General features: G+C 56.0%; 1 protein-coding gene across 3 annotated transcripts in view; it reads right to left on the minus strand.

Annotated features, from left to right (window-relative positions):
* Window positions 1–24278, minus strand: part of SLC12A3 (solute carrier family 12 member 3) — a 36587-nt gene extending 12309 nt beyond the window's left edge. Inside the window, exons 1-22 of one of the 3 annotated variants that reach the window (XM_039232584.1) lie at window positions 23997–24278; window positions 23420–23560; window positions 22075–22150; window positions 21239–21334; window positions 20797–20936; window positions 20325–20435; window positions 19244–19355; window positions 18896–19026; window positions 15059–15143; window positions 13915–14069; window positions 13621–13728; window positions 12789–12912; window positions 10797–10898; window positions 9765–9920; window positions 8778–8877; window positions 7980–8091; window positions 7428–7568; window positions 5906–6012; window positions 4471–4553; window positions 3341–3430; window positions 2524–2625; window positions 820–931 (exon numbers count right to left, since the gene is read on the minus strand). In XM_039232584.1, the coding sequence (XP_039088515.1) occupies window positions 820–931; window positions 2524–2625; window positions 3341–3430; window positions 4471–4553; window positions 5906–6012; window positions 7428–7568; window positions 7980–8091; window positions 8778–8877; window positions 9765–9920; window positions 10797–10898; window positions 12789–12912; window positions 13621–13728; window positions 13915–14069; window positions 15059–15143; window positions 18896–19026; window positions 19244–19355; window positions 20325–20435; window positions 20797–20936; window positions 21239–21334; window positions 22075–22150; window positions 23420–23560; window positions 23997–24278 (2666 nt within the window). Of the gene's footprint in view, window positions 1–819; window positions 932–2523; window positions 2628–3340; window positions 3431–4470; window positions 4554–5905; window positions 6013–7427; window positions 7569–7979; window positions 8092–8777; window positions 8878–9764; window positions 9921–10796; window positions 10899–12788; window positions 12913–13620; window positions 13729–13914; window positions 14070–15058; window positions 15144–18895; window positions 19027–19243; window positions 19356–20324; window positions 20436–20796; window positions 20937–21238; window positions 21335–22074; window positions 22151–23419; window positions 23564–23996 lie in introns of all 3 variants that reach the window. The other 2 variants (XM_039232585.1, XM_039232583.1) reach the window with 2 other exon arrangements.
* Window positions 24279–24524: the final 246 nt, after the last annotated feature.

Genomic DNA, 24524 nt, shown 5'->3' on the forward strand with positions numbered 1-24524 from the left:
CTGACTTTGCTCTTGCTCTAAAACAACCGTGGCCCCACGGGCCTGACTGCACACCTGTTTACCTGCCTTACCGCTGACTTCCTTTTCAACTTAAATCAACTCACATTCTGACGTAGCCGCATCTTAAAAGGAAACGTCAAATGGCAATGTTCAAAAGAAAACTAGCATCCCTTGCCGGAAAGAGGTGATCAATAAACCCAACAAACCACCGAGGCTAAATTCTGGCTGGCTGCCCTTGCCAGCCAACCCGCCCCCCCCACTCCCCACCCTGCCCAGCCCCCGCCCCAGCCAGGCCTGTCCTTTGTCGCTGAGACAGATTAGATGGGTTCCCCAGCAGAGAGCCCTTCTCCTGTGGAATGAGCCACACAGTTGGAGGAATTAAACGTCACTTCTCACCAAGAAATTCAGTAAGATGTGCTGCCCCTCTCCTGGCCACTAATGTCACCTCCTATCTCACCAGGGACAGCATCCCAAGCTTGGGGGGATGTCGCCCTAAAGGACCCTCAGCCCCACCTCATTTCTCAGCAGGGGGGCCCTTCTCCATGCTTCCTTTCATACAGATCTCTCCATGCTCCTTGAGCAGAGTTGGTGGTTTTAAAACGCAACACTCCTCCCTGGCATGGCTGGAGTTAGGGCGCCTACGACTTATTAAAGGGGGGACAGGACACCGAAGCCTGCCCCTGCTCAGAGCTCACTCACCACTGCTGTGACCCAGAGAGAGCTGAGTCTACTTGGGGCAGTGGTACAGGTGCGGGGAAGCAGGGGTGGGGCACACCTGGGGAGAGCTGGGATGGCGCTGGACCAGCGACCTCCACTTACGCCTTTCTCTCCTGGTCCATCCTGTTGATCTGTCCCCCCACGAACACGCGGATCCTGCATTTGCTCCATCTCTTCTTGCGGCCGAGGAGATAGGGGATGAGGAGGGTGAGGCCTGGCAAGGAGGGTCCCCGTAAATCAAGAGGGAATTGCTCTCAGGATAGAATACCCTCTGGGTTCCCACCCTGCTCTGCCACTGGCAAACCTCTTCTGCTCTCTGGACCTCAGTTTACCCATCTGTATAATGAGGGTGCTAGACTAAACCAGAGTGGCACACAGGGCTCTGTGGGCTGGGGTTCATTTGGCCTGTGTGACATATTTATTTATTTTTTAATACAAATTATTGTCAAATTGGCTAACATACAGTGTGAAAAGTGTGCTCTTGGTTTTTGGGGTAGATTCCCGTGGTTCATTTCATTGCTTACATACGACACCCAGTGCTCATCCCAACAAGTGCCCTCCTCAATGCTCATCAATCGTTTCCCCTCCCCCCCACACTCCCATCAACCCTCAGTCTGTTCTCTGTGTTTAAGAGTCTCTTACGGTTTGCCTCCCTCCCTCTCTGTTTGTTAACTATTTTTCCCCCTTCCCTTTCCCCATGGTCTTCTGTTAAGGTTTTCAAAATCCACATATGAGTGAAAACATAATACCTGTCTTTCTCTGACTGAGTTATTTAACTCAGCATAATACCTTCCAGTTCCATCCACGCTGCTGCAAATGGCATGATTTCATCCTTTATCATCTGCATGATGTTTTTAAATAAGTGCGCTGACATTTAATAGTTGGGGGTTTTTCAGGGTGCCTGGCTGGCTCAGTCGGTTAAGCGTCAGACCTCAGCTCAGGTCACAATCACATGGTTCATGTTTTGAACCCCACGTTGGGCTCTGTGCTCACAGCTCAGAGCCTGGAGCCTGCTTCAGATTCCGTGTCTCCCTCTCTCTCTGCCCCTCTCTCGCTTGCACTCTGTCTCTCTCTGTCTCAAAAATAAATAAACATTAAAAAATGTTTATAATAATTGGGGGCTTTTCACATGAAAATCTGGATTGCTGGCATTTTTTGAAGATGAAAGATTTGACCCGTGGATGGGAACCCTCATCCTTCCTTGCCATCTGTCCATATAAGGCTGAAGACCAACTCTCATTTATCACTGCCTAACCCTGGACAAATTACGTCACCACTCTATGCCTCAACTTCCTTATTTGTGAAGGCATCTCATACTAGTTCCTACCTAGGGATGGCATTAGGTTAGCCCACAGAAAGCTCTTAGTGTCAAGCAAGTGTAAGCGTTCTCTCTCCATCAGCTTTCATCAATGAGATACATACTACTGGAGTGGAAATAGCTTCTGTCTGTGTGGGAAAGGGTATATTTCTTTGGGGACAGAAGAACATTCCTACCATGTTTCTGCATACCAGCCCAATTATGGCAGGTGCCAGTGGTCCCTAAGGCCCATCTCATCTGAACATTCCATCTCATGCCAACCTCGGCTCCTCCTACAAAATGCTCCATTTTACAGCTGAAAATCTGGGGGCCAAGAGAGGGGCCCGGTCAGGTTCCCCCAAGCCCAGAGGTGGGCCCGAAGTCCCCTATTCCCCTTTGCTGGGCCCCTTTGCAAGGTCTCTCCAGGAGCCTTGCCCAGAGTGGCCAGGAAGGGTAGGCCATAGAGGGAAGATAGGCTTGAGGAGAGCTGGTGTCCGGGGGGTACCGACCTCCGTCATCAAAGAGCCAGTAGATGTCTATGGTCTTCTTGCCCTGCTCAGACTGGAAGATGGTGCTGGCCTGCTCCTCCCGTACCAGGGCCTCGGGGTCCACTGCGGGAGCAGAGGGCCAGGTCACCTCAGAGCAGTGCGCAGTCAAAAAAGCCTGCGTCCGTCTGAAAACAGAGCCAGCCGCCCTGTAAGGCGGGCTTGCTGTCCCCCAGGCCGCGCACACAGCGGCCAGAAGCACCCTGCTCAGGATGTGCATGGCGAGGACTGGCCCAGATTACCACCAACGACTCTTCTCACAGTGGGACTCTCATACCCGATTCTCAGGCAGGCGGACCAGGAGCAGGGGTCCCAGACACGCAGTGCTGGGACACGGCCCTCCCTTGCTCCTAGAGCCTCCCTCCCAGGATTCTGGTGGGCACCGGAGAGCAGGGACCATTCTCTTAAACAGCCCCTGTGCCACTCACAAATGCCCACAGGGTGCCCCCAGCCCCAGCTCTGTTCCCCTTCCTCCCAGAGCATCAGTGGGAAAGGACTGAAGGAGACGCCTACTCTCCTCCTCCCTGCCTGTGACATCTGAGAGTGGCCAGGTGCCATTGGAGGGGTCAGACATAGGCCACAGAGACAGCCGGTGGGTTCCCACAAGGTCAGGATACTGAATTTCCGAGGAGGGCTGTGATGTCGAATACTGCCCAAGCCCGGTTACTGCTCCGGCCCCCAGTTACCCAACCCCTGTCCTTGACCGGCTTCCCTCTTGGTCCACCACTAGCTGCCCCATGAGGTGAGAGTGCCTTGAGCCTCTGAGTGGGTGGGGACTGACGTGTGCCTGAGACAGATGGCCTGGCCCCGCTGGTGCTGGCTTCTTTGCTGTCCTCTGCTGGGTCAAACACTGGGTCAAACACCGGGTTAACTGCAAGAGAGAGGGCAGCTCTGTCCCCAGGCGCTCCTCGCCCATGGCCCTTCGCGGCTCCTCCTCTTCCAGGCTCTCCCTTAAACTAGAAAGAAAGTCCTGACTCCTCACCTTCCACCAACTGGCCCCTGCCCCTGAGCCAGGAGCCCTCACAGCATCCCCTCTTCTAGGCAAAAGTCCTCCTCCTCCGAGTGGCCTTTCTGACCACGTGCCCTGAGTCGGCGTCACCGTCTAAAATGACTTGTGGGTCCACCGCACTTGCGGTGGGAACATCAGCTTCCCAGGGGCAGACTTTGTTTTGTTCCCTGTGGTGCCCCTAGCGCTGGGCACAGCATCTGTCAGGAGCTGGCTGCGCTCTGTACATTCTGGTTGCATCAGTGTTCCTTGCCCAGCTGCGGGGTGCCGGGCATGCTGTCTACACAGGGTGATGTAGATCATCATGACCCGGGCCCCACCTGCCCGAAAGGTAGCGTCCGCACCCTTTAGTTCCCCTGTGCCGCCCCCATTTGTTTTCTAGACTATATATTATTTCTTTCAGCCCTGTCCATGTGATTAATTCAGGGTCTGCAGATTCCTGTGGGACTAAATGTAACACACATCCCTGCTCAGTGCTCCAAAGACAGTCATGGAGATGTCCAGTCTCTGGGGCCTTCATCAGTGTTTTCATATTCTGGTCTCTTTATGTGGGGATTCTCCTTTCTCCCCCTCTTTTCCCTATTAGCTCCTCTTGAACTCATCTGGTCGCAAAAACTCTATTAGTGATTGGGGAGTCCTGAGTTCCAGTCTTGTTTCTGATCGCAGCTGGACGTGTGACCTTGAACTGATCACTTCCCCTTTCTGGGCCTCAGGTTCTTCCTGTGGAAACCTGATGAGTTCTAAGAGGCCATCAAAAGGTAACTTTTTATGAATCTATGAGATTTATTCCTTACTAATTCCCCCCTCTCTTCCCTCTACCACTTAAAAAAATCGGGTTCTAGAACTTTCTTGGATCCTGTTCTGGGTTTTGACAGGCAGGCCCAGCATGTGGGTCGTGTACTCACTGTGTGCCTGCATCACTTCCGAGATGTTGAGCCCTTCACGCATCCTCATGACACACACACCGTAGTTGAAATCGAAAGCATCGCTGGGAGGAGAAGATGTGCAATCAGGCTCCTCCCAGCCCACAGCCCCCAGCCCACAGTTCCCAGGAGACCAGATATCTAGAGTTGGCCTTGCCTCCCACCATGCCTTCCTTCTCTCCGGGCCCGTCTCCCCATCTCTGTCACACGCAAGCAGAACAGGAGAGTCCCCCAGGACCCCTCTGGCTCTATGGTCTGTGGCACTGTGGATGCTGTGAGCCCTGTACTCAGAGGGAAATGAGTCAGGCTGGTCTCCGAGGCAGGCCCTGTCCTCCTGACACATTTAGATAGTCTACACAACCTGCCAACAGAGGTGGGCATGGGAATCACTGGCCCCATTTTATAGATGCAAGACTTGAGTTTGGGGGAGTAACTTGCCCACCATTGCATGCTAAGGAAGTGGCCGGCCGGGTTTGGAGTCAAATGGCCGAGACAGAACCCTGAGGGCAGGGACACTCACTGGAACGGCCTAGCTCAGGAAGGCAGCAAAAGCTTGTCTTTATGGAATGTCTGGAAGACTCCTACCCCAGAAGTATATTTACTGTCTGGTTGACAGAGGGCCCCGGAGACCACCAGTAGGCCTTGATCTGATGAGTTAAGCATTGTCCCCATGGGTTGTTTTAGTTACACATCTCTGGGACAGGGGCTTCTCAGGCCCCAGCATTTTGGGGTCTTGGAGCGCCAAAGCGGGGGTGTGTGTGTGTGTGTGTGTGTGTGTGTGTGTGTGTGCTGGAGAACAGACAGTCCACCACCTCCCGTGACTGTGTCAGAGGCTGAGGGGCACAGCTCGGGGTCAGGCAGCCGGCTCACAGCACACCTGGAAACAGGTTCCAGGCTCCCGGCCCTCAGCCTCCTTTCTGGAAATGCTCCTACACCCTGCCTCCCTACGCCACATCCACACAGAAAAACAGCCCAGGCAGGCGTCTGCTGGCCGATGCACAGCAAGAGGCGAAGGAGAAAGGGTTTGGAGTTCACCCTGAAATCCCCAGGGAGTCCCCACATGGTCGCCTCTCCTAGGAGGCCTGCTGTCGCCCACAGGTGGGCACAAAGTTTTCACATAAAACCCCACATTTGCAACTTCTCTGAAAAACCAGAAGGCCTGGCAACAATGGGTCTCGGGCCCACATTTCTGTCTGGGCACAGCGGGCTGGAGCCAAGGGACAGCGGCTCACTCTGGCCTGCTCCCCGTCGTCCCACACCCGGCCGGTCCCCTCCCTGCCCATCTTGGTGTCGGGCGGCGAGCCCTCAGTGGGTCTGTGTCTTCCTGAGCTTTGAACCGGCTTCTTCTAACACCCACTGCTTCCCAAGGCCCACGTCAGCAGCGCCCGGGCCCTGCCCACCTCGTGCCCTCACTCACTGCAGGATGCCAATGTAGTCCTCCACTGTGGCCGGGTGCGCCGACTGCCAGTTCTTCTTGAACCCAACCACCAGAATGTTGGGCCTCATTCTCCCGAGACCTGTGGCCTGCGGGGGGAGGGGGGGTGTGAGGTGAGGGACCAGGCCTCATGCCCGCCGTGGCTCTGTTCGAGAGTGGGGCTCTCCCAGCCCCAGCTGCCCTCTCTGCCAGGTGGAGAGGGCTCAGGAACTCCACGCTGCGTTCAGGGTCTTACCCGCCTGGACACACCCGTAAGAAAGGAGAAGCCACAACCAGAAGCTACGATGACCTCACCGGACCATCCCGTTAGCTCTGGATTATTCTAGTTCCTGCTTCTCTAGCAGATTATTTCTCATAATGAGAGACTTTAATTTGGATGTCAAGCTTTAGAGTATCCCCAGGCTATCTTAGCCACACATCTTTTGTATTTCTTTTTTTAGTGTTTAAAAATGTTAAAAAAATTTTTTTTGATGTGAAATTCACATAACACAGAATTAGCTATTTTAAATGGTGTATAATTGGGTGGAATTTAGGATATTCAGAATGTTGTCCAGCCATCACTTCTATCTACTCTCAAAATATTTTCATACCTCCCTATGGTAAAAAATCTTGAGAACTATTAAAAAATAATTACTGTTTATTTATTTTTGAGAGAGAGATAGACACAGAATGTGAGCAGAGGAGGGGAAGAGAGAGAGGGAGACACAGAATCTGAAGCAGACTCCAGGCTCCGAGCTGTCAGCATAGAGCCTGACGCGGGGCTCTAACCCACGAACCACCATGAGATCATGAACCGACCCAAAGTCTGATGCTTAACTGACTGAGCCACCCAGGCACTCCTTGAGAAATATTTAGAATTATTGGAAAGGACTCCCATATGTTGACTCAGAATTAACAATTGTTATTTTATCCCATTTTACAGATGAGAAACCTACGAAGTAAAATGAATTGCCTGGTAGAACATTCCAGAACTTGATCTGAGCAGTGGCTATAAACATTTATCAGTCTATGCACTTAATATTTTTTTCACTTTGCTGTCTGTAAATTATATTAAAAAAGAAAAACAAGGGGCGCCTGGGTTGCTCAGTCGGTTAAGCGTCTGACTTCAGCTCAGGTCATGATCTCACGGTTGGTGGGTTTGAGCCCCACGTCGGGTTCTGTGCTGACAGCTAGCTCAGAGCCTGGACCCTGATTCCGATTCTGTGTCTCCCTCTCTTGCTGCCCTTCCCCCGCTCATGCTCTGTCTCTTTCTGCCTCAAAAATAAATAAACTACAAAAAAAGAAAAGGAAAAAAAAGAAAAGAAAAACAAGAACTGCTCAAGCTCCCACCATCCCCACCGACTTCCAGGTCAGTTTCCCCCAGGCCCTGGGCACCCTGAGAAAGTGCCCCGAATTAGCATATCTGGAAAGGCAAAGAAGGTGGGGACCCCTGCTGCAACAAGAGGAGCTTCAACTAGCCCCTTAGGACACCTGCTTTCCAGCTGTCCCACCAAGCTCGTGGCACCTGCATGAGAATCTGTACGCCGCTGCGGAGGTCCTCCGCAATGACATCTGAGTAGAAGGCCTTGATCTTCCTCTTGTTCAGCCACTTGGTGTGCCCATTGGCGATGAGCCGGAGCTCAGGCATCCTCTGTTTTCGGGGTCCCTGCAGGTGGTGGGGCCAGGTGACCTCAGGGGCTGCCTGTCTTCACCCTCTGGCCTGAATGAGACTCAGCTCCCCTCCTCCCTGGAGGCTGCCTCATGGGCTCAGCCGCACCCTGAGGTACCCATTTTCCCCTATGGAGTTAGGACAGGGAATAAGGAGGAGGGAGGGAGCGGGTGGGGGAAGGAAGATGGAGGGAACAGGCAAGAGGCAGGGCAGTGGGGAGAAGCTGGTGACTGGGACAGGGGAGGGGACGGAACCAGGCCCACAGCAGGGTCCGGTGGGCTCTGCTTGCTCCGCAGCCCCTCCATCCCCCACCGCCCCCCACACTGCCTGCCCCCCTTCCATCTGTGGACTTCATGCCCCGGGGCTCCTCCAAGGGTACGGCCCCGCCCACCTAGAGGGGCCACTCACAATGAGCACGTGGCCACAGACCATCAGGCTGAGGTTCCGGGTGAAGGTGCCCACAAAGTCGACCAGGGCCGGGCGGAAGTTGGGGGGCCCCGTGAGCACTAGGCACTGGGGGCTGAGGAGGGGAAGGGAAAAGGGCATGAGCCCACAGGGATCTGGGTGCAAACGCAGGTGCTGGCAAGTATAAAGACTGGGAGTGGGGAGGCACAGCTCTTACAGGGTCCCCGTGTCACGTGGGCAGGAGACTCGGCCTCCGGTCAAGGGCCACTACCAGACTAAACTGGAGCCAAAATTGGTCACTCACCAGCTGTGTGACCTCAGGCCAGTTACTTAATTTCTCTGTGCGTCAGTATTCTCATCAGTGACTGGGGTGAGTAATTTCATATGCCCCAGATGGTTGTGATGAGATGGCGAAGGCACTTGGTGCAGCAACGCAATGTGAACACTTACAGCTGACTGTTAGCATTACAGTCTGGCGGGAAGGGGTCCTGGACACACAATTGTCACTAAGGAGAGGTTTGTCATAGTCAGCCTGACGGATGACCGTGACAGGGATGGCGACACCCGATCGCCCTTACACAGCCCTTTGCATTTCGAAGAGCAGTGTATTCCGCTGCGGAAACTGAGGTACAGAGAGGTCACTGGACTTGCTAGGTCCCCATTGAGCAATGTCAGCCTGGTCTCCCCACAGCAGGGTGCTTCTCCTCCACCTCTGTCCCCTCTCTGAGCAAGGACCGCGCCCACCCTGGGTCCCGCCCTGGGGCAGGTGACAGGCTTGGCCTGGGACACGGCTGTGCTCACCGGTAGTTCTTGATGTGATCCTCCACCTCGTTGAGGCCCACCGAGTAGCTCAGGGCCAGGTTGTAGGAGCCGGCCTGTACCGAAGAGCCCCAGTTCACCTCTGAGCATGAGGGGTGAGCACAAGATTAAAAATCCCTGGGAGAAACCAGACGAGCCAAGGGCAGGACTGTTGACCTTCTTTAGGAATCAAGCACAGTGGGGGCTGGGCTGGCTGGTGGGCGGACAGCCTACAGATCTCTTCCTGATGTTTGCTCATATCCTCTGGCTACGCATTTAAACGTGATACTTCATAGTGTTAAAGTCTACAAAGCATTCTCCTCCCTTGACTAGCAGACAGTGACCTGGAAAGCCAGTTCAAATTTAGAATTCTAGGCTTTCCTGGATTTTTTTAAAAAATATTTTTTTAATGTTTTATTAAAGAGAGAGAGAGACAGACAGCGTGAGCAGGGGAGGGTCAGAGAGAGAGGGAGATAGAGACTCTGAAGCAGGCTCCAGGCTCTGAGCTGGCAGTCAGCACAGAGCCCGACACGGGGCTCAGACCCACGAACCGCAAGATAATGACCTGAGCCGAAGTCAGACGTTTAACCGACTGAGCCACCCAGGTGCCCCAGCTTTCCTGGATTTTTGCATCCTGTCCCCAGTTCCTTGCTCACGTGCATGTGGACACTTTGGTCGGCCGCCCCTCAGCCCCAGGCGTGCACACCAGCAGGCCATCCATTTCAAAAGGATGGACCTGGGCAGGTAATTCCCGGGTCCTGGGTGCCGGTGGGGGTGGTCCAGAACTAGAAACGTGGAGTCTAAGTGGACCCATTTCCCATAGGCTTCTCCCCCCACGGGCAGGGACGAGGCTGGAGGGTCAGAGCAGGGCCCTTGGGAGCACAGAGCCTGATGCAAGCCCTCTAGCTGGGCTGAAGGGCAGGATGGCGTGCTTGGCGCCCTCAGAGGGAGAAGGGGCACCCGAGCCCCTGGGCAGCCTGGACCGCACACCTGGCTTCTTGTAGATCACGTAGAGCAAGAGGAAGAGAACGACGCCGATGGCGATGAGGGCTGCCCACCAGGTGAGAAGGAACATGATGACCACGGAAATGACCGCCCCGAACAGCGCTGTCCACTTGCTGTAGTATCGGAACGAGGGTCTCCACCCTGGGCAGGGGACACGGTCACACTCGAGCTTTCCCCTGGGCCCGTGCTGCTGGGTAGGGCCTGGGTGGCAATGCCAGCAGTGCCCAGAGCCAGGGTCCCAGCCTGTGGCCACCACCCGGGTCTCCTGGGGCTGGGCCTGGAGGCTCTGGGGAGCACCGCATGCTTGCCTCGGCTGGCACTCAGCCACGTCAAGCTACACCAAGGAGGAGGCATCCGGCTCTGGCCAAATATGGCCACACGTCAGCAACAGCACCTGCTCCTCTCAGGGAGCCAAGGGGGTGAGAGGGCGAGGAAGGATGTGGTTCTGCGGGGCTCCATGCCACTGGGCCGTGCCAGGCCCGCCGCTACTGACAGCTGCCCCATGGCACAACTGTGGGGCACCACGGCACCTTGTCCAAGGCAAAGGTGCCCTGGTGACCAGCCCACTGGGGATTTGGGGATAATCAGAAAAAGGCTTTCTTGAGACTCTTTACTGCCATCCGCTAGAAGGTTATCAGGATACACATAGAAATGAATGACGTATATGGGTGGCACCCAGAGAGCTGTGCAGTATGAAACCTACAGCAACCCTGCCTGTGACTTTGGGCCATTCTCTTCCTTTCCTGGGGAGTCAGACTCCTGACTCCTGTAAAATCGGTGGTGGAAGGCACTAGAAAAATCTCTGCACCTGAAAACTGTATGAATCCATGTTCAGTGTACATTGTCAGTGGTTGAGAAAGGATGGCTATTATGATGATGATTTCAATGTTTCCTTGAATCAGTTTCAACTTGGGAGGTGACCTTGGTCTGCCCACCTGCACCCATGCCTTCCACTCCCCCACCCATGCCCCAGCCCCAGGTGCCTCCCCCCACAGAGGGGTTGAGGAGGCTGCTTACCGGGTGAGTTGGTGATGGAGGCGTGGAAACAGCTGAAGTTGATGAGGGCGTAGGAGCATAGGAAGAAGTTGGAGATGATGGGCGCAATGGTGTTGAGCTCAGCTTCAAGGACCCGAGGGAGAGAGAGGACAGCCTGTTGGGCAACCAGCCAGGGAGCCACCTGGCACCCTCCCTCGCAGTTGGGGGTTTCCAGACAGGCCACAGAGGCTCAGTGGGTCTCAGCCTTCTCATCTGTGAAACGGGTCCATCGTTTTGTGAACCTCAAGAGGCCGATATTTTGTTAACTTTAAAATGCCAGCCCTTAAGAGGATGGAGAGCAGTGGGAGATGCTAGGGGATGACCAAGGACAGTGGCTGTCACACTTTTTCTTGTAACACAAATTATAGTAAGGAATATACTTTACAGTGTGACCCAAGACACATGACATATACCATCTTTTATCTGAAACCCTGAGCCCACAGGACACACACAGTGCCACCCACAGTGGAAACACACTCTTTCCCTTCCCTGCCTCACTCCTCTGCCACTGCCCCTGGAACCCCAAATTTGTGTATGCATATTCTCATCTCAGGGCCTGCTTCTGGGGGACCCCAAAACAAGAGAAGCACCTCGATGTATCAGGGCCCGTGTGCACAATTCCACTGAGTCGCCACAAGAGCCCTGTCCCAGAGCATCTGAAATGATGGTTCTCAGTCGGAAGTGCAGTCAGAATTGTCCAGATAAAAGGACATCACATCGAAGTCGGGGGTGGACTGGAGGGTGAGCAGGAAGCAGAGATGGGTCTGGGGAACACCAGGCCTGACTGGTCATTTCCAACCACCGGGGGAGGCCCCGCTTCTTATCTGGTTCAGGATCCAGAGTAGCCGGTGTCTGGGAGGCCTCCCTTGAGTGGAGGTGAGCCAAGCGCTAGGGTAAGTCCCGGGGATTGCTGATGCCAGCATGCGTAGCAGGGCCAGGACCCGTGGAGAAACCCCGCCCCACTCCTGCATCGAGAACAGGGGCCGAGGGCCATCGCGCAGTAGGGTGGCCATTGCCCTTGCCTGGTGCCAACACCCTCCTCCTAGCAAGTTCTGCCTTGTTGGGTAAGTAGAACAGAAGTACTGGGGAGTGTGTGCATATACGAATGCATGCGCTCGCGCGCGTGTGTGTGTGTGTGTGCGTGCACACACAAGTCTCTTCCTGCCCATCTATGACACACCTGCTCTGCACTGTGGCTCCCATTCTGCAAATGAGGAGACCAAGACTCAGGAAGGTAAAAAATGATTTGTCCAAAGTAATACAGCTGGCTTATGGCGAAGCCAGGATAGAGAGACAATCTGGGGTGCCTGGGTGGCTCAGTCGGTTAAGTGTCTAACTTCGGCCCAGGTCATGATCTCACGGTCTATGAGTTTGAACCTCGCATGGGGCTCTGTGCTGACAGCTCGGAGCCCACTTCGGATCTTCTGTCTCCCCCTCTCTCTGCCCCTCTCCCCTTGTTCTCTCTCTCTCAAAAATAAATAAACTTTAAAAAAACCTCAAAAAAAAAAAAAAAAAGGAAAGTCAATCTAACTGATTAACTGGGATCTTTCTCTTGGGCATCTTCTATCTTGAAGTCCAAGGGAGCTGGCAGCTCAGGGGTGGAGAAATGAGTTTATACACCTACAGAGATGTTGATCTAGCTGTTTGTATCAGCTCCTGGGAGCCTTCCTGTGCTCCAAACTTGTCCTGGGGCCCAATTCAGGCCTGGAATCCGGGGGTGGGGGCAACTTGCCAGGTCACGGGAATATAGAAGCAAGAAAAGCAGGTAGTTTCCCTTCTAAGAAAATAGAATAGGCCACCTGCCTGGTGTGGTGTGGGAGCCACCCGGTCTGGAGTTGGGGGAGGGGCAGGCACCACATCTAGCAAGTGATGCCCACTCCCTGCCAGGCCTGGCTGGGCACTGGGCACCACGGTGAGTGCCAGAGGGAAGCCCTGCCAGCCCTCACAAGCCTCTGCGCACTGGCAGCCTCTCACCGATGATGATGAAGGCCACGGCGATGGCGTAGGCCAGCAGGTAGCCGCGCACAGGCTCCTTGCTCTTGCCGTAGCCCTTGCCGAAGAAGCCGATCAGTGGGTACAGCTGGTCCTCGCATAGGCACTGTGGGCACAGGAAAACCCGCTCACCCCAGGCTGGGCCCTCCTCCCTTGCTGCCCCTGCCCCTCCCCCTCCCCCAGGCCCTGCTTCCTCCCTCCGCCTCAGCAGGGCACTTGCCCCAGTCTGGGTCCTGGCTTCTGTTTCTGTCTCTCTCTTTTTTAAACGTTTATTTATTTTTGAGAGACAAAGCATGAGTGGGGGAGGGGCAGAGAGAGAAGGAGACACAGAATCTGAAGCAGGCTCCAGGCTCCGAGTCGTCAGCACAGAGCCCGACGTGGGACTCGAACCCACGAACCAACTGTGAGATCATGATCTGAGCTGAGGTTGGACGCTTAACAGACTGAACCACCCAGGCGCCCCCTGGCTTCTGTCTCTTAAAACGCAGTCATCTCCCCGCCCATCCTCACCCCACCAGGGAGATAGCAAGGGGGCAGAAGGAGAGGGGGTCACCCGCGCGGGGGTGAAACTGGATCAGAGGAGTTGCAGACAGGACCCCAGGCTGCACGAGGGAGACTCTGGGTGGGAAATGCAGGTGCTCTTGGAAGCACACCACGGGAAGGGGGCTGCTTCCTGCAAGTTGCTCACTAGCCCCCTTTCTCCTTCAGTTTGGATGTCCCTGTCCCATGGTACCTCCAGACCTTTGTAGGAGTCACCTGGGGACCCTTGCCCCCGGGCCTCCTGGACACCCCCACCCCCGTTCTGCAGCCTCACCTGGAAGACCTTGGCGGCAGAGACGAGGCAGGCCAGGGCAGAGGACAGGGTGGCCCCAAAGATGCCGGCCGTGATCAGGGGCGCAAAGCCGGACACCATGCTCATGGTCTGCAGGGACATGGGGTTCAGACCTCTCGTGGTGGAGCCCTCGGTGCAGGCAGGGGCTACGTCCTGAGGCCTCCGAGGCCACACCCCTTACCCGGAGATCCCAGCGCCCACCGGATCCAGGCCTGGGCCCAGCTGAACCCAAGCCTGAACCTCTTTCCCCCGAGCCTGGGACCCAGCCACATGCACCTGGTAGTAGTTGATGAGGCCGTAGTGGCAGGTGTGCTGGTGGGAACACTCGGTGAAGTTCCAGCCGTAGCCACAGGCCAGCCCCTCGCAGGCGCCCGAGCTGGGGGTCACCGTGTCATTCAGGACCCCGGAGGCATCGCGAACCACGCAGGAGCCTGAAGAGGGAGCAGGGCTTGGGGAGGCCTCCCTCCCTCCCTCCCTTCCCTCCTTCTTCCTCTCCTCCCACCCCAGACACTGGCCACTTTTGCACAGGGCGAGCTGCTGCCTGAGGGGCCAGCCCTTCCTTCAGCGTACGATGAATAATTAATGACAATAATAATAATAATGGCAGTGAAAATCGCTAACACGCAGGAGCCCTTACGACAGACGTGCCAGGCACTGTGCTCAGTACTTTAAACAACACTAGAAGCAAGTATTACTATTGCTTTTGTTGTGGTGCCATTCTACAGCGGCACAGTAACCTAAAGTGACCCTGTAAGATCACCGTGTCCTTCTTAAAGCAGAGACATGACTGGCGGTGCTGGGCCATGTCCCCTGGCCATCTGTGAGCAGCTTACTGCACAAGGTGGTTACTGGCAGCAGGAGTGCCTATGAGGAGCTCAGTGACAGGCAAGTGTCAACAGCCCAGGCCTGGGTTCAAAGCCTGGCTGCACCGCTCAGTGGCTGTGTGACCCTGGGCAGGTCACTTAACCTCTCTGAGCCCTGGTTTTCTCCTCTGTAAAATGGTGGCAGTGGCAGTGGCTGGATTAAATGTGACGAGGCTTATAAAGGGCTGGGCATACGGTTAAGTTAGCGGTTAGTATCGTCTTCACCACCACCACCACCACCACCACCACCACCATCGTCATTGTTATATTATCAGTCCTCGGTCAGAGTATAATTTGTCCTGTAGGCTTTTCTCACCCTTGAATCTGTAGCTTCAGGTTTGAAGGGACCAGAGGAGCCTGGTCTGATGGCCCCCATCCCCGCCACAAACTACCACCCCCTCCCATGAAGATGTCTGGTCACCACCGGTTGTCACCCCCCAAAATGGTCCGAGGATCCACTTTCTGAGGTTCCCATGTCCTCCTGGCCCAGCTCTCCCTGTTAGAGAGCTGAGCCACCTGCGCCACGTGACTCTTCCAGCGGCCTGGGCGCTACTCACCGATGGTGGCCGAGATGGCCAGGTAGGAGACAGTGGTCCAGAAAATGGCCATGAGGGTTCCCTTGGGGATGGCTACAGCAGGGTCCTGGGGGAGGGGAGGAAGAGAGAGAGGGCATCAGGCAGCCTCTGGGCCTCCTTCCAGGCCCTACTCTTGTCTGAGGCCGGGGGTGGGCTAACCACCATTGGGTACCCATTGATTTGTGTGGTTCCAAGGCAGTTAATACACAGATGAGCCCCAAACTCTCTCTGCTCTGAGGAAACTCTCTGCTGGCATTTTCTGAACAGAAACAACAAGTCTTCACACGTACACATCGTGTATTCCACTCTTCTGGACACTTTCTCAGATATAACTTCCCGGACAGTGGCCAAGGTGTCCCCACCCAGCCGGTGGGGAAACTGAGGCCAGGAAGCTGAGCTGAGCTGAGGGTGGCTGGGTCCTGCCCACACCAAGTCTGCAGCCTCTGGCCCAGGGGACTGGTACTGGGTGGAGTAACACAGGCTGGGATTCGTACAGCAGGGTCCCCCCTCCAGACGTAGAGCCCAGCCCCAGGGGCGGGCCACACAGGCCCTGGGAAGTACATTCGTCCACGTCCCCCGCATTGCCGGGGCCATTCTGCACGCCTGGCAGGTAGAACCACAAATTACAGAGCTTGGGGGGACCTTGACACGGTTGGGCGCCACAGGCTGATCCAAACAGAGTTGGTAACAATCAGTCCTCTGCCTCAAACACTCAGGAGCCTGAGTTGGAAGCGATGGTCACTCATTGGTGACCATGCCCTGGACCCCACCCTCGAGGGCCCAGCGCCCAAAAGAAGGAGGTCCTGCCAACACAGGGTAGATGGCACCTGCCATGGGGCAGACGGAAGTGTGCTAGGGAACAAAGGGAAGGAGGGAGGACAACTCACTGCAGTAACCACGGAGGGCTTCAGGGCAGAGGGGATGGCTGAGGTGGCTCTGATAGCCCTGGGGGGGAGGAAGGCTGAGGCAGGCCAGCGCCATGTGGGAGCAGAGGTGTGGAGCTGGGGCGAAGCTGGGGGACCTGGAGCTTGCAGATCTGCTGAGGCCTCTGCCTTGGGGGCCCTGCAGCTCTTCCCTGGGTACCAGGGTGGCCTGAACTAGGTCAACACACAGAGTCCCTGGTCCCAAGGCCAACAGATGGGCTCAACTTCCCCTCCCACCATATCTCCAAAAATTCGTGTTTGCTCAGAACCTCAGAATTTTGCCTTATTTGGAAATAAGGTCTTTGCAAATGTCATTAGTTAAGATTGAGGTCATGCCCAGCTGGGTGGGCCTTAAATCCAATGGCTAGTGTTCCTGTGAGAAGAGGCAAGGACACGCAGAGGGAAGAAGGCCGCCTGAAGACAGCCGCAGAGACTAGATTGTCGGAGCCCCTGGAAGCTGGGAGAGGAAAGGAAGGATTCTCCCTAGAGCCTTCAGAGGGAACATGGCCCTTAACGCCTTTGGTGTGGACTTTTGGCTTCCAGAATTGTGTAAGAATAAATGTCTGGGGTTGTTTGTTTGTTTGTTTGTTTCTGAGAGACAGACAGAGCATGAGCCGGGGAGGGGCAGAGAGAGAGGGAGACACAGAATCTGAAGCAGCTCCAGGCTCTGAGCTGTCAGCACAGAGCCTGACGCGGGGCTTGAACTCGAAATCCACGAGATCATGACCTGAGCCAAAGTCAGACCCTTAACCGACTGAGCCACCCAGGTGCCCCTGATGTCACCCCTTTAAATGTCACCTTCTCTGGGGTCTCTGGCCGCCATGTGAATTTGCACCAGCTCCCCACCCCCGTGCCCAGGGATTCCCTACCCTCTCTCTGCTTTGTTTTCTCCCTAGCACCACCCACAAGCCACTGGAACTCCACATCCTACTTATTTTTTGGTCCATTATCTCTCTCGTGAGAGCGTCAGCCCCATGAGGGCAGGAATTTGTGTCTGTTTTGTTTACTGCTGTATCCACGAGGCGCTGGCACAAAGCAGGTGCTCAAAACACATCCGCTGAGTGATAAACTTATGAGGACGTTGAGGCCTCTTTGTTCTAGAAACTTGCATTTGGGCTCCTCAGCCACCTGTGTGGTGGCCCTGGGCAAGCCCAGCCCTCTCTGCCCTTGCTTTGCTCCTCTGTAACATCAGCGTGATGAAGGCACAAGCAGCCCTGAGGATATTGTACCCTGAGGCCACACGGGACAAATGACCACAACTTGACAATAAGCTGTTAGCACTTCCTCCATGCTGGGCACTGTTCTAAGCACTTAACCTAAATTATACAGAATCCTTATTTCCTGCTCTGCGAGGTGGGGGGTGGGGAGCTGTTAAATCCCATTTTACAGTTGGCAAAGCTGGAGCCCAGGGTGGTTTTAAGGGTCTTGCATAAAGTCTCCATGAATGGGAGCTTCTCTCCTGCTGAGGCCACGCTGTCTCACAAAATGGGCAGAGAGGCCTCGAAGCAGGAGGGAGGGGCTGCTTTAGGACTTGAGGGCATTTCGGACACCCAGAGAAGGAGGGGGGACCAGGCAAACATGGCCACTCTGGGATTCCCAGGCCGTGTCATGCACCCCCCGGGCGGACCCAGTTAGAGCCAGGCCTGGTGGAGACTGTCCCCAGGGCACAATTCTTAAGTCATTTAAGGAGATGCATGAAGGAGGGCCGTCTTGGAGGCTCAGTCCCACTCTTGGTTTTGGCTCGGGTCATGATGTCACAGTGTGTGAGTTCGAGCCCTGTCTTGGGCTCTAGGCAGACAGTATGGAGCCTGCTTGGGATTCTCTCTTCCCCTCTCTCTCTGCAACCCCCTCCCCCAAAACAAATAAATAAACAGCACAAAAATGGATCAAGGAGCACCTGTCAAGTGGGACCGGAGGCTGGGGGAACGGGCTCCAAGCACAGAGCCAGGCGCTCACCGACCACCCCACATGCACACCACCTATCACCTTGACCCCGCCCTGGCCAAGACACCACCGGCCCCTTGGCCTTCAAAGCCCAGCTCCAGCCCTACCTCTACCCAGAAGTTTTGCCGGAGCCCCTGCCAACATCCGTCTGCTCTTCTCTCCCACTTTCTAGCACTTTGTACTTCACTCTAAGCCTCCCATTCGGTACATTTCACCCCTACCCACTCAAACAGGTACTGAGCACCTGGCATGTGTCAGACTCTTAGCTGGGAATAGGGACACAGAGCCAGGCCTCGGTTCTCCAGATCAAGAGAACTGGGACGGGGAAGAGACATGCAAATGGCCTGACGTCCTTATGCCTATGAAGGACCAGGGGGAGATTTAAGGATGGAGGCGTTATTTGAAAGAGAAACAGAGCTTCTCAAGGTAAGGAAACCAGCACAGAGCATCCCATGGAGGGAGAACAGCAGAGGCAAAGACATGGAGGAGGGACAGGCAGCAGGAAGGCAGCAGACCTTCAGGGCCGGGGCAGGGGTCACAGTAATGGCATCGGAGCCTCAAACCCTGAGCCTGGGACACCGCCCGTGTCGAGGCAGCAGAGGGCCCTGGGAAGATGTCAGCCCCGCAAAGATGTGCATGAACAGCTGCAGCTTTGGAAGGTCAAGCTCGCTCAGTCTTCCCCTTGGGCCGAGAGTCCCAGGAGCTAGGGAGGAGGCTGCCCCTTTTTAGGGTACGTTGTCTCCCAGGCCCTAGAGCGTCGCTGGTGCCCAGCAACAGACCTCAGAACTGAGTGGCGTGAGTGGACTTGGTTAGGATTGGCCGGGCTTGAGTTGCGTTGGACTGGACTGGAGTTTAGAAGCTCTGGCCCCATGGTCTCAGTGCCAAGCTCAGTGCCCAGTGGGAGAGCCCGGTGGGACACGGCCAGGAAGCAGGAGGGGGGCGTCGCGCTCACCTTGAGGTCTCCGGAGATGTTGGCTCCTGCCAGGATGCCCGTGGCCGAGGGGAAGAAGATGGAGAACATCCCGAAGAAGCTGCCATCCGGACCTCGCCAGTCTGGCACCAGGTTCTGGACAAAAATGTCCGCTGGAAGACCAAAGCCTGAATGAGGGCCGCCTGGGAAGGCTGGGACCAGCCAGGCGGGCAGGGGCCTCCTCTCTGGCAGCTCCAGGCCCTGGGAGCTAGCGGGGGAGGGGGGAGGGGGGGGAGTCTCATCTTCCCGACGCTTCTGGAATGGGCCCATCTGGTGGGCAGACTATACCTGTCCCCAGAGCCATGGGCAGGGGCCCCAACTTGCACATACCCCGGTAGCTGAAGAAGCCTTTGGAGGCCTTGTCCTCCGATGGCGGGATCAGCGTCCCCACTAAGTAGTTGGCAAAGGAGATCATGATGACGAGGAAGAAAAGCACCTGGGCCTGGGTGGGTAAAGGACCCTGGAGGTCAGATGGCCTGGCCCTACCTGCTCAGGGAGCCCCCGCAGGACAGAGCCTGTCCAGGATCCATTCATTCATTCATTATTCATTCATTCATTCATTCATTCATTCATTCATTCATTCATCACTCGTTATGCTGCAGGCCCCGTGCTAGGAGTTGGCAATGTAGCAAGTCTCTTGTCTTGCTGATAAATCAGGAACACGGCTCTCGGGAAAGAACGAGGGTGTGATGGGGACTGTGGGGGGGCTAATTTAGCAGAGTGGCCTGCAAAGGCATCTTCAAGGGTCCTAAAGGAGGATGAGTGAGCTGCTGAATGATCAGGGGCATAAGCCTGGGACCCTCAAAGACAGCGAGGAGGCCGGCAGAGGGAGCCCGAGTGAGGGGGAGAGAGGAGAGGCGGTGGGCGGCAGATGGGGCAAGTCTGCCCGCCGACGCCCGGTATTTCCTCTGCCCTCATCCCATGGTGCTAAGCCTCGGAATTCTGGCTGGATACAGGTTCACATGAGGACCACGTCTCCCTGCCCTGCTTGCAGCTTAGGTGTGGCCGTGAGATCAAGTTCTAGTTGATGGAATGGAAATAGAGGGTTATGAGCAACTTCCAGGCTGTGCCAGAAAAGGAAAAGGAAGGGGAATTCCCTTCTTTTCACCTGTTTCCCCTTCCTGCTGACCGGACTGAGGACGTGGTGGCCACCGTGGAGCAGGTACATGGAGGCCATACCCGGGGATGGAGCGGCTACAGGTTAGAACCAGTCTGGGTGCCTGAGCTTCTGGGATCGTACACACACCAGGATTTTTCCAGACACAAACGTGCACACGAGTCCCGCCCCAGGCCCCACCCTTCTCTGTACAACAGCAGAGCTGAAACCCTAGCGAGAGAGGCAGGGCCAGGCCCAGGACCCGGGTCTACGACCCCCCCTTGTTCACCTGGCCACTCCCAACATGCTCCTCACCTTGGACTCCCACTCCATGCCAGCCAGGGAGATGGCCAGCAGCACAGTGACAGTGGCCACGCCGATGATGCGGATGTCATTGGTGGGGTCCACGATGGGCGTGCCGTTCTCCTGGAGGGGGACAGCCCAGGCTGCGCACTGCCCTGTGCACACCCCACCCCTCCAGACTCCTCCGCCTTGATTCACCTCCGTCTCAGGTCCCCCCCCCACCCCACCCCCCGCCCACAGAACGTCCACAGTCATGCTGTGTCGGCCTGGACAGTGTGGCCCTAAAGGCAACACACACCCCTGAAGGGACTTCTGGGAACAGCCTCTATGTGATGAGGTCACCATGGTCACTGCAGCGAGCAGACTGTGGCCCGGCTGGCAAAGTGGGGCAAAGCGGCAGGAAGGCCTGGCCCAGGTGGGGTGGGGGAGAGTGGAGTGGGCTTCCCCACGCTCCCTCTGCCCGGGGCCCAGCCCCCAGCTCTACCTGGAGCAGGTCCCGCACAGTCTCTGCGAAGCCCACAGTGTGCATGGCCACACCCACAGCGTTGGCAAAAGCGAAAATGAGGCCGATGGAGCCCCCTAGCTCTGGTCCGAGACTCCGGGAGATGAGGAAGTAGGTGCCACCTGTTAAGGAAAGAGCCAGAACCCGTGAAACCAAAGGACCTGCTGGCTGGGGTGGGCTTGGGGCAGGCAGAAGCTGAGGCTGGGAAGAGGTAACCATGGGACCCACAGGCCCACAGCATAGGAGGTAACCGAGGGCATCCATGGGTGCCCAAAGCCTTCACCCAGAACCAAAGGGAGCAGCCTGAGGCATCCCCGTTTTGGTCAGGGTGGGTGGGTGGGAGTGGCTTGGAGACCCTTTCCCAGGGTGGAGAGTGGGGGAGCGACCAGAAAGAGGAGGGTGCTTGGGGTGGGGTGGGGCCCACCTGACTTGACCTTGCCGTTGGTGGAGATGGCTGAGATGGAGAGGCCCGTGATGGAGGTCACGGTGACGGAGAGCAGGATGATAATCCAGGTCAGGACTGTTGGTGGGGGCGGGGAGGGGGCGGAGATGTGGTCACCAGAAAACTCAGATGGCTCATTCCCCAGGCAAGGAGTCATGTGAGGAACCTAAGTTAGCCAGCTGGTTTGCTATGCCCCCTAAGTCACCTCTGTCCTCTGAGCCTTGGTTTTCTCATCCGAAAAATGGGTGTCTGTCTACCCCCTGGTAAATTCTGAACAGCCATGGAGCTAATGAACTAGTACATAAAGGATCACTAGGGATGGAAGGGAAGGTACCCTCCTTTAGTAATAAAAAGTAATGTAATAGTTGCCCATGTGATAAGCACCTTTGGGGACCAAATCCTGTGGTGTTTTACCTGCATCATAGAAACCCTATGATAGGTCTGTGGGGCAGGGACAGTTATGACTCCCATTTTACTGATGAGGAAACCAAGGCTCAGAGAGGTTAGGAAGCTTGTCTAAGGTCACACAGCCTCAGAGCCGACATCTGAACCTTGGTCTCTGTCCAGAGTGGAGGTTCCTAAGCTGGATGCTGGTCAGGAGAGATTGGTCTGAGAGGTTCAGTGACCTACTGGAGGGCAAACGGAGCCAGGGAGAGCCCTCAGGCCTGTTGACTCCATGGGCAGACTCCTCTGCCACAGCTCCCTGTCCTCTGTCACTGCAGGGGCCTGTGGTCTCTGCAGCCCAAGTTCAGGATTGTGGCCTGGAAGGCTCAGGTCTCAGGCACGCCCTTCCCCTACCCCCAGGAGGTGGCACTCACCGATGCCTGCTTGGGCTGTGATCCAGGGGAGCCTCAGGTAGAGGATAACGCCCCAGATATTAAGCATGCAGCGAATCTGGGAAGAGACAGGGGTCGGAGGTCAACTGGGTGGGCCAGTTACCCCAAAGCCAACACACAAGTCCCTGTCTCCAGTCATGGACTAGGGGACACCTGGGTCCTTTCTTGGCTCTACTCACTGCAATGGGTTCCTGCTTCAATGCCGCTCTAATTCAGTGGGGCAGGGGGAGGGGGTACCCAGAGACTCACTTTCCTGCCCTCCCATTGGGGTCTGAGGATGGGCTGCAAGCATTATCGCCCCTCCCCCGACTCCCAGCCCAGGAGCTTGTGTCTGGCAGCCCCAGCCAGGGATCCCGTGGCCAACTGCTGGCCCAGGGCCTGGCATCTAGGGGCAGCTCAGCAAAAGCCAGCTGAGCCAATGCCCCACGTACAAGCAGAAACGGCACTCAGGTCGCTGTGACTTTAGCTTCCAGATTTAAAGCAAAGCCAGAGGCCGCAGTGGAAACTGAAATTCCAGGGAGGCGGGGGTGCTGATGTGGACTCTGGCCCCAGCCAAGTCTTGGGGAGGGGCAGGAGCATGTGGCATTTACAAAACCAGGGGACCTCTAAGACCCTCTATGCTCTCTGAGATACTGAAAGGGGCCATGCCAGGCTTTGGCCACCACAGCTCAGGAGGAAGGTCCAGACTCCATATATGAGCTGCTGGGGCAGAGGGGAGCTCACAGTTCAGATGGAGAAACGGAGGCACAGCCAGTAGGCAGCTGGCCAGAGTAAGTCAGCATCCAGGCCTCCTGCCTTCCAGAGCAGGACAAAAGCCGCCTTCCAGATCTCATGCGATCCCCTCTCTCAGGTCCTATAATGCCTTGCTTCTTTGCTGTTTGAGGACTTACGGGTGCTCTAGGCCACAGGAAACCTTCCCTTCCCATCACTGAGAATGAGAAAAACACGGCTGTGCATTCTGTGTTTAGTGCTGCCCCCTGGTGGCTGTGGGGGAAACGGTTTCCTCTAATAATTCCAGGGTAAACATTGATCCAAGCAATTCTCATCTATCAACTCATTTAATGCACATCATTTACAGATGAAGAAACTGAGGCACAGGCAGGTTAAATAACTTGTCTAAGGCCATAGTATAAGTGAGTATCCAGAGATCTTTCCCAGGGCAAAGTATCACTCTGGGTGTTGAGAAGCACAAAACCAGGGAAAATCTCTGAGGCTCAGGCTGGACGTTGGGTCTACCCTGGCCACCGAGATCTGAGTCAGAGCTGAGCCTGGATGAGGCTCTGCCCCCCACTCCCATTCCTGAGCATCCCATCCACACCCTACTCACCATCACCCCCTTGACCCAGCCAAAGCGCACGGGCTCCCCAGTGTTCTCACTGTTTGTGCCTGCCTCGTCCTCCACCAGCCCGTCGGTCATCTCATGGCTGGGCCGGCTGTCAAAGGCCAAGGCATGCAGATGGCTGCCTTCCTGCTGGGAGCAGAGGCCACAGGTCAGGCAGGCGGGGGTCACGACAATCCAGCCCCCATCTTGTACCCTCCATGGTCCAGGCCCCCAGCAGCAATCCCAGCAAGCATCCTCTCTGCTACAGACCTTCCTCATTGCCATCTCCCTATCTCTTTCAGGTGCATGTAGCCTCTGTTTGTGCACCTCCACCGACTAGGAGCTCATTACTTCTCTAGGAGGCCAAGATTGCTTGACTGGGTTATCAGTGTCTGGGCAATAAACATTATAACATGTGGCCAGAGCTCTATAGCTTCCATGCCCACATTTCATTTCATTCTTAACCCATGAAGAAGACACTTGTTTGTCCCCATGGCACAGAGGACAGAGGCAAGGCTCAGAGAAGTTAAGTACCCGGGTCAGTGTCACACTGAAAGTGGCCAGCCTTTGAGATGGTGCTTACCTTGAGGAAGGAGTGCAGATCGGCCAGTGTGGGCCGGACCTTTCGGGGCTCTCCGGGCAGGGCGCTGTTGGCATAGTGCTCGTAAGCGGGCACCACATCGATAGTGTTGTAGCCGAAGGTGCGCATGTATAAGGTGCTGCCATGGGTCAGGTGGCTGGGGTGGCTGCTGTCATAGGCAGCCTGCGGTGGGGGCTCATCGCCCCCCAGCAGCGTGCTGATGGTGAAGCGCCCACTGCACAGCGTGGGGTCCCCTGGCATCTCGGACCCCGGCAGCTCTGCCATTGCGGCTCTGGGTGTCCGGGGAGGGGGCCAGAGTCGCCGGGGACGTGCTGGGTGGCTTTATAGGCTGGGCCCACAGCAGGGAGGAGGCAGGGAATTTGGCCCAAACCGCCCATGGCTGGCAAGCAGGGTCCCTGGACAGGGTGGGAGGCGGAGCACGTGCCCACTGCTGTCCTGCCCACCGTCTGATCGCCGAGATAGCTGCCCTGCCTGGGACCGGGAGGGCTGGGTTGGACCAGAGCCAGACGC

The sequence above is a fragment of the Hyaena hyaena genome, unplaced genomic scaffold (genome assembly GCF_003009895.1).
Source record: "Hyaena hyaena isolate Hyena2069 unplaced genomic scaffold, ASM300989v1 scaffold_68, whole genome shotgun sequence".
NCBI lineage: Eukaryota > Metazoa > Chordata > Mammalia > Carnivora > Hyaenidae > Hyaena > Hyaena hyaena.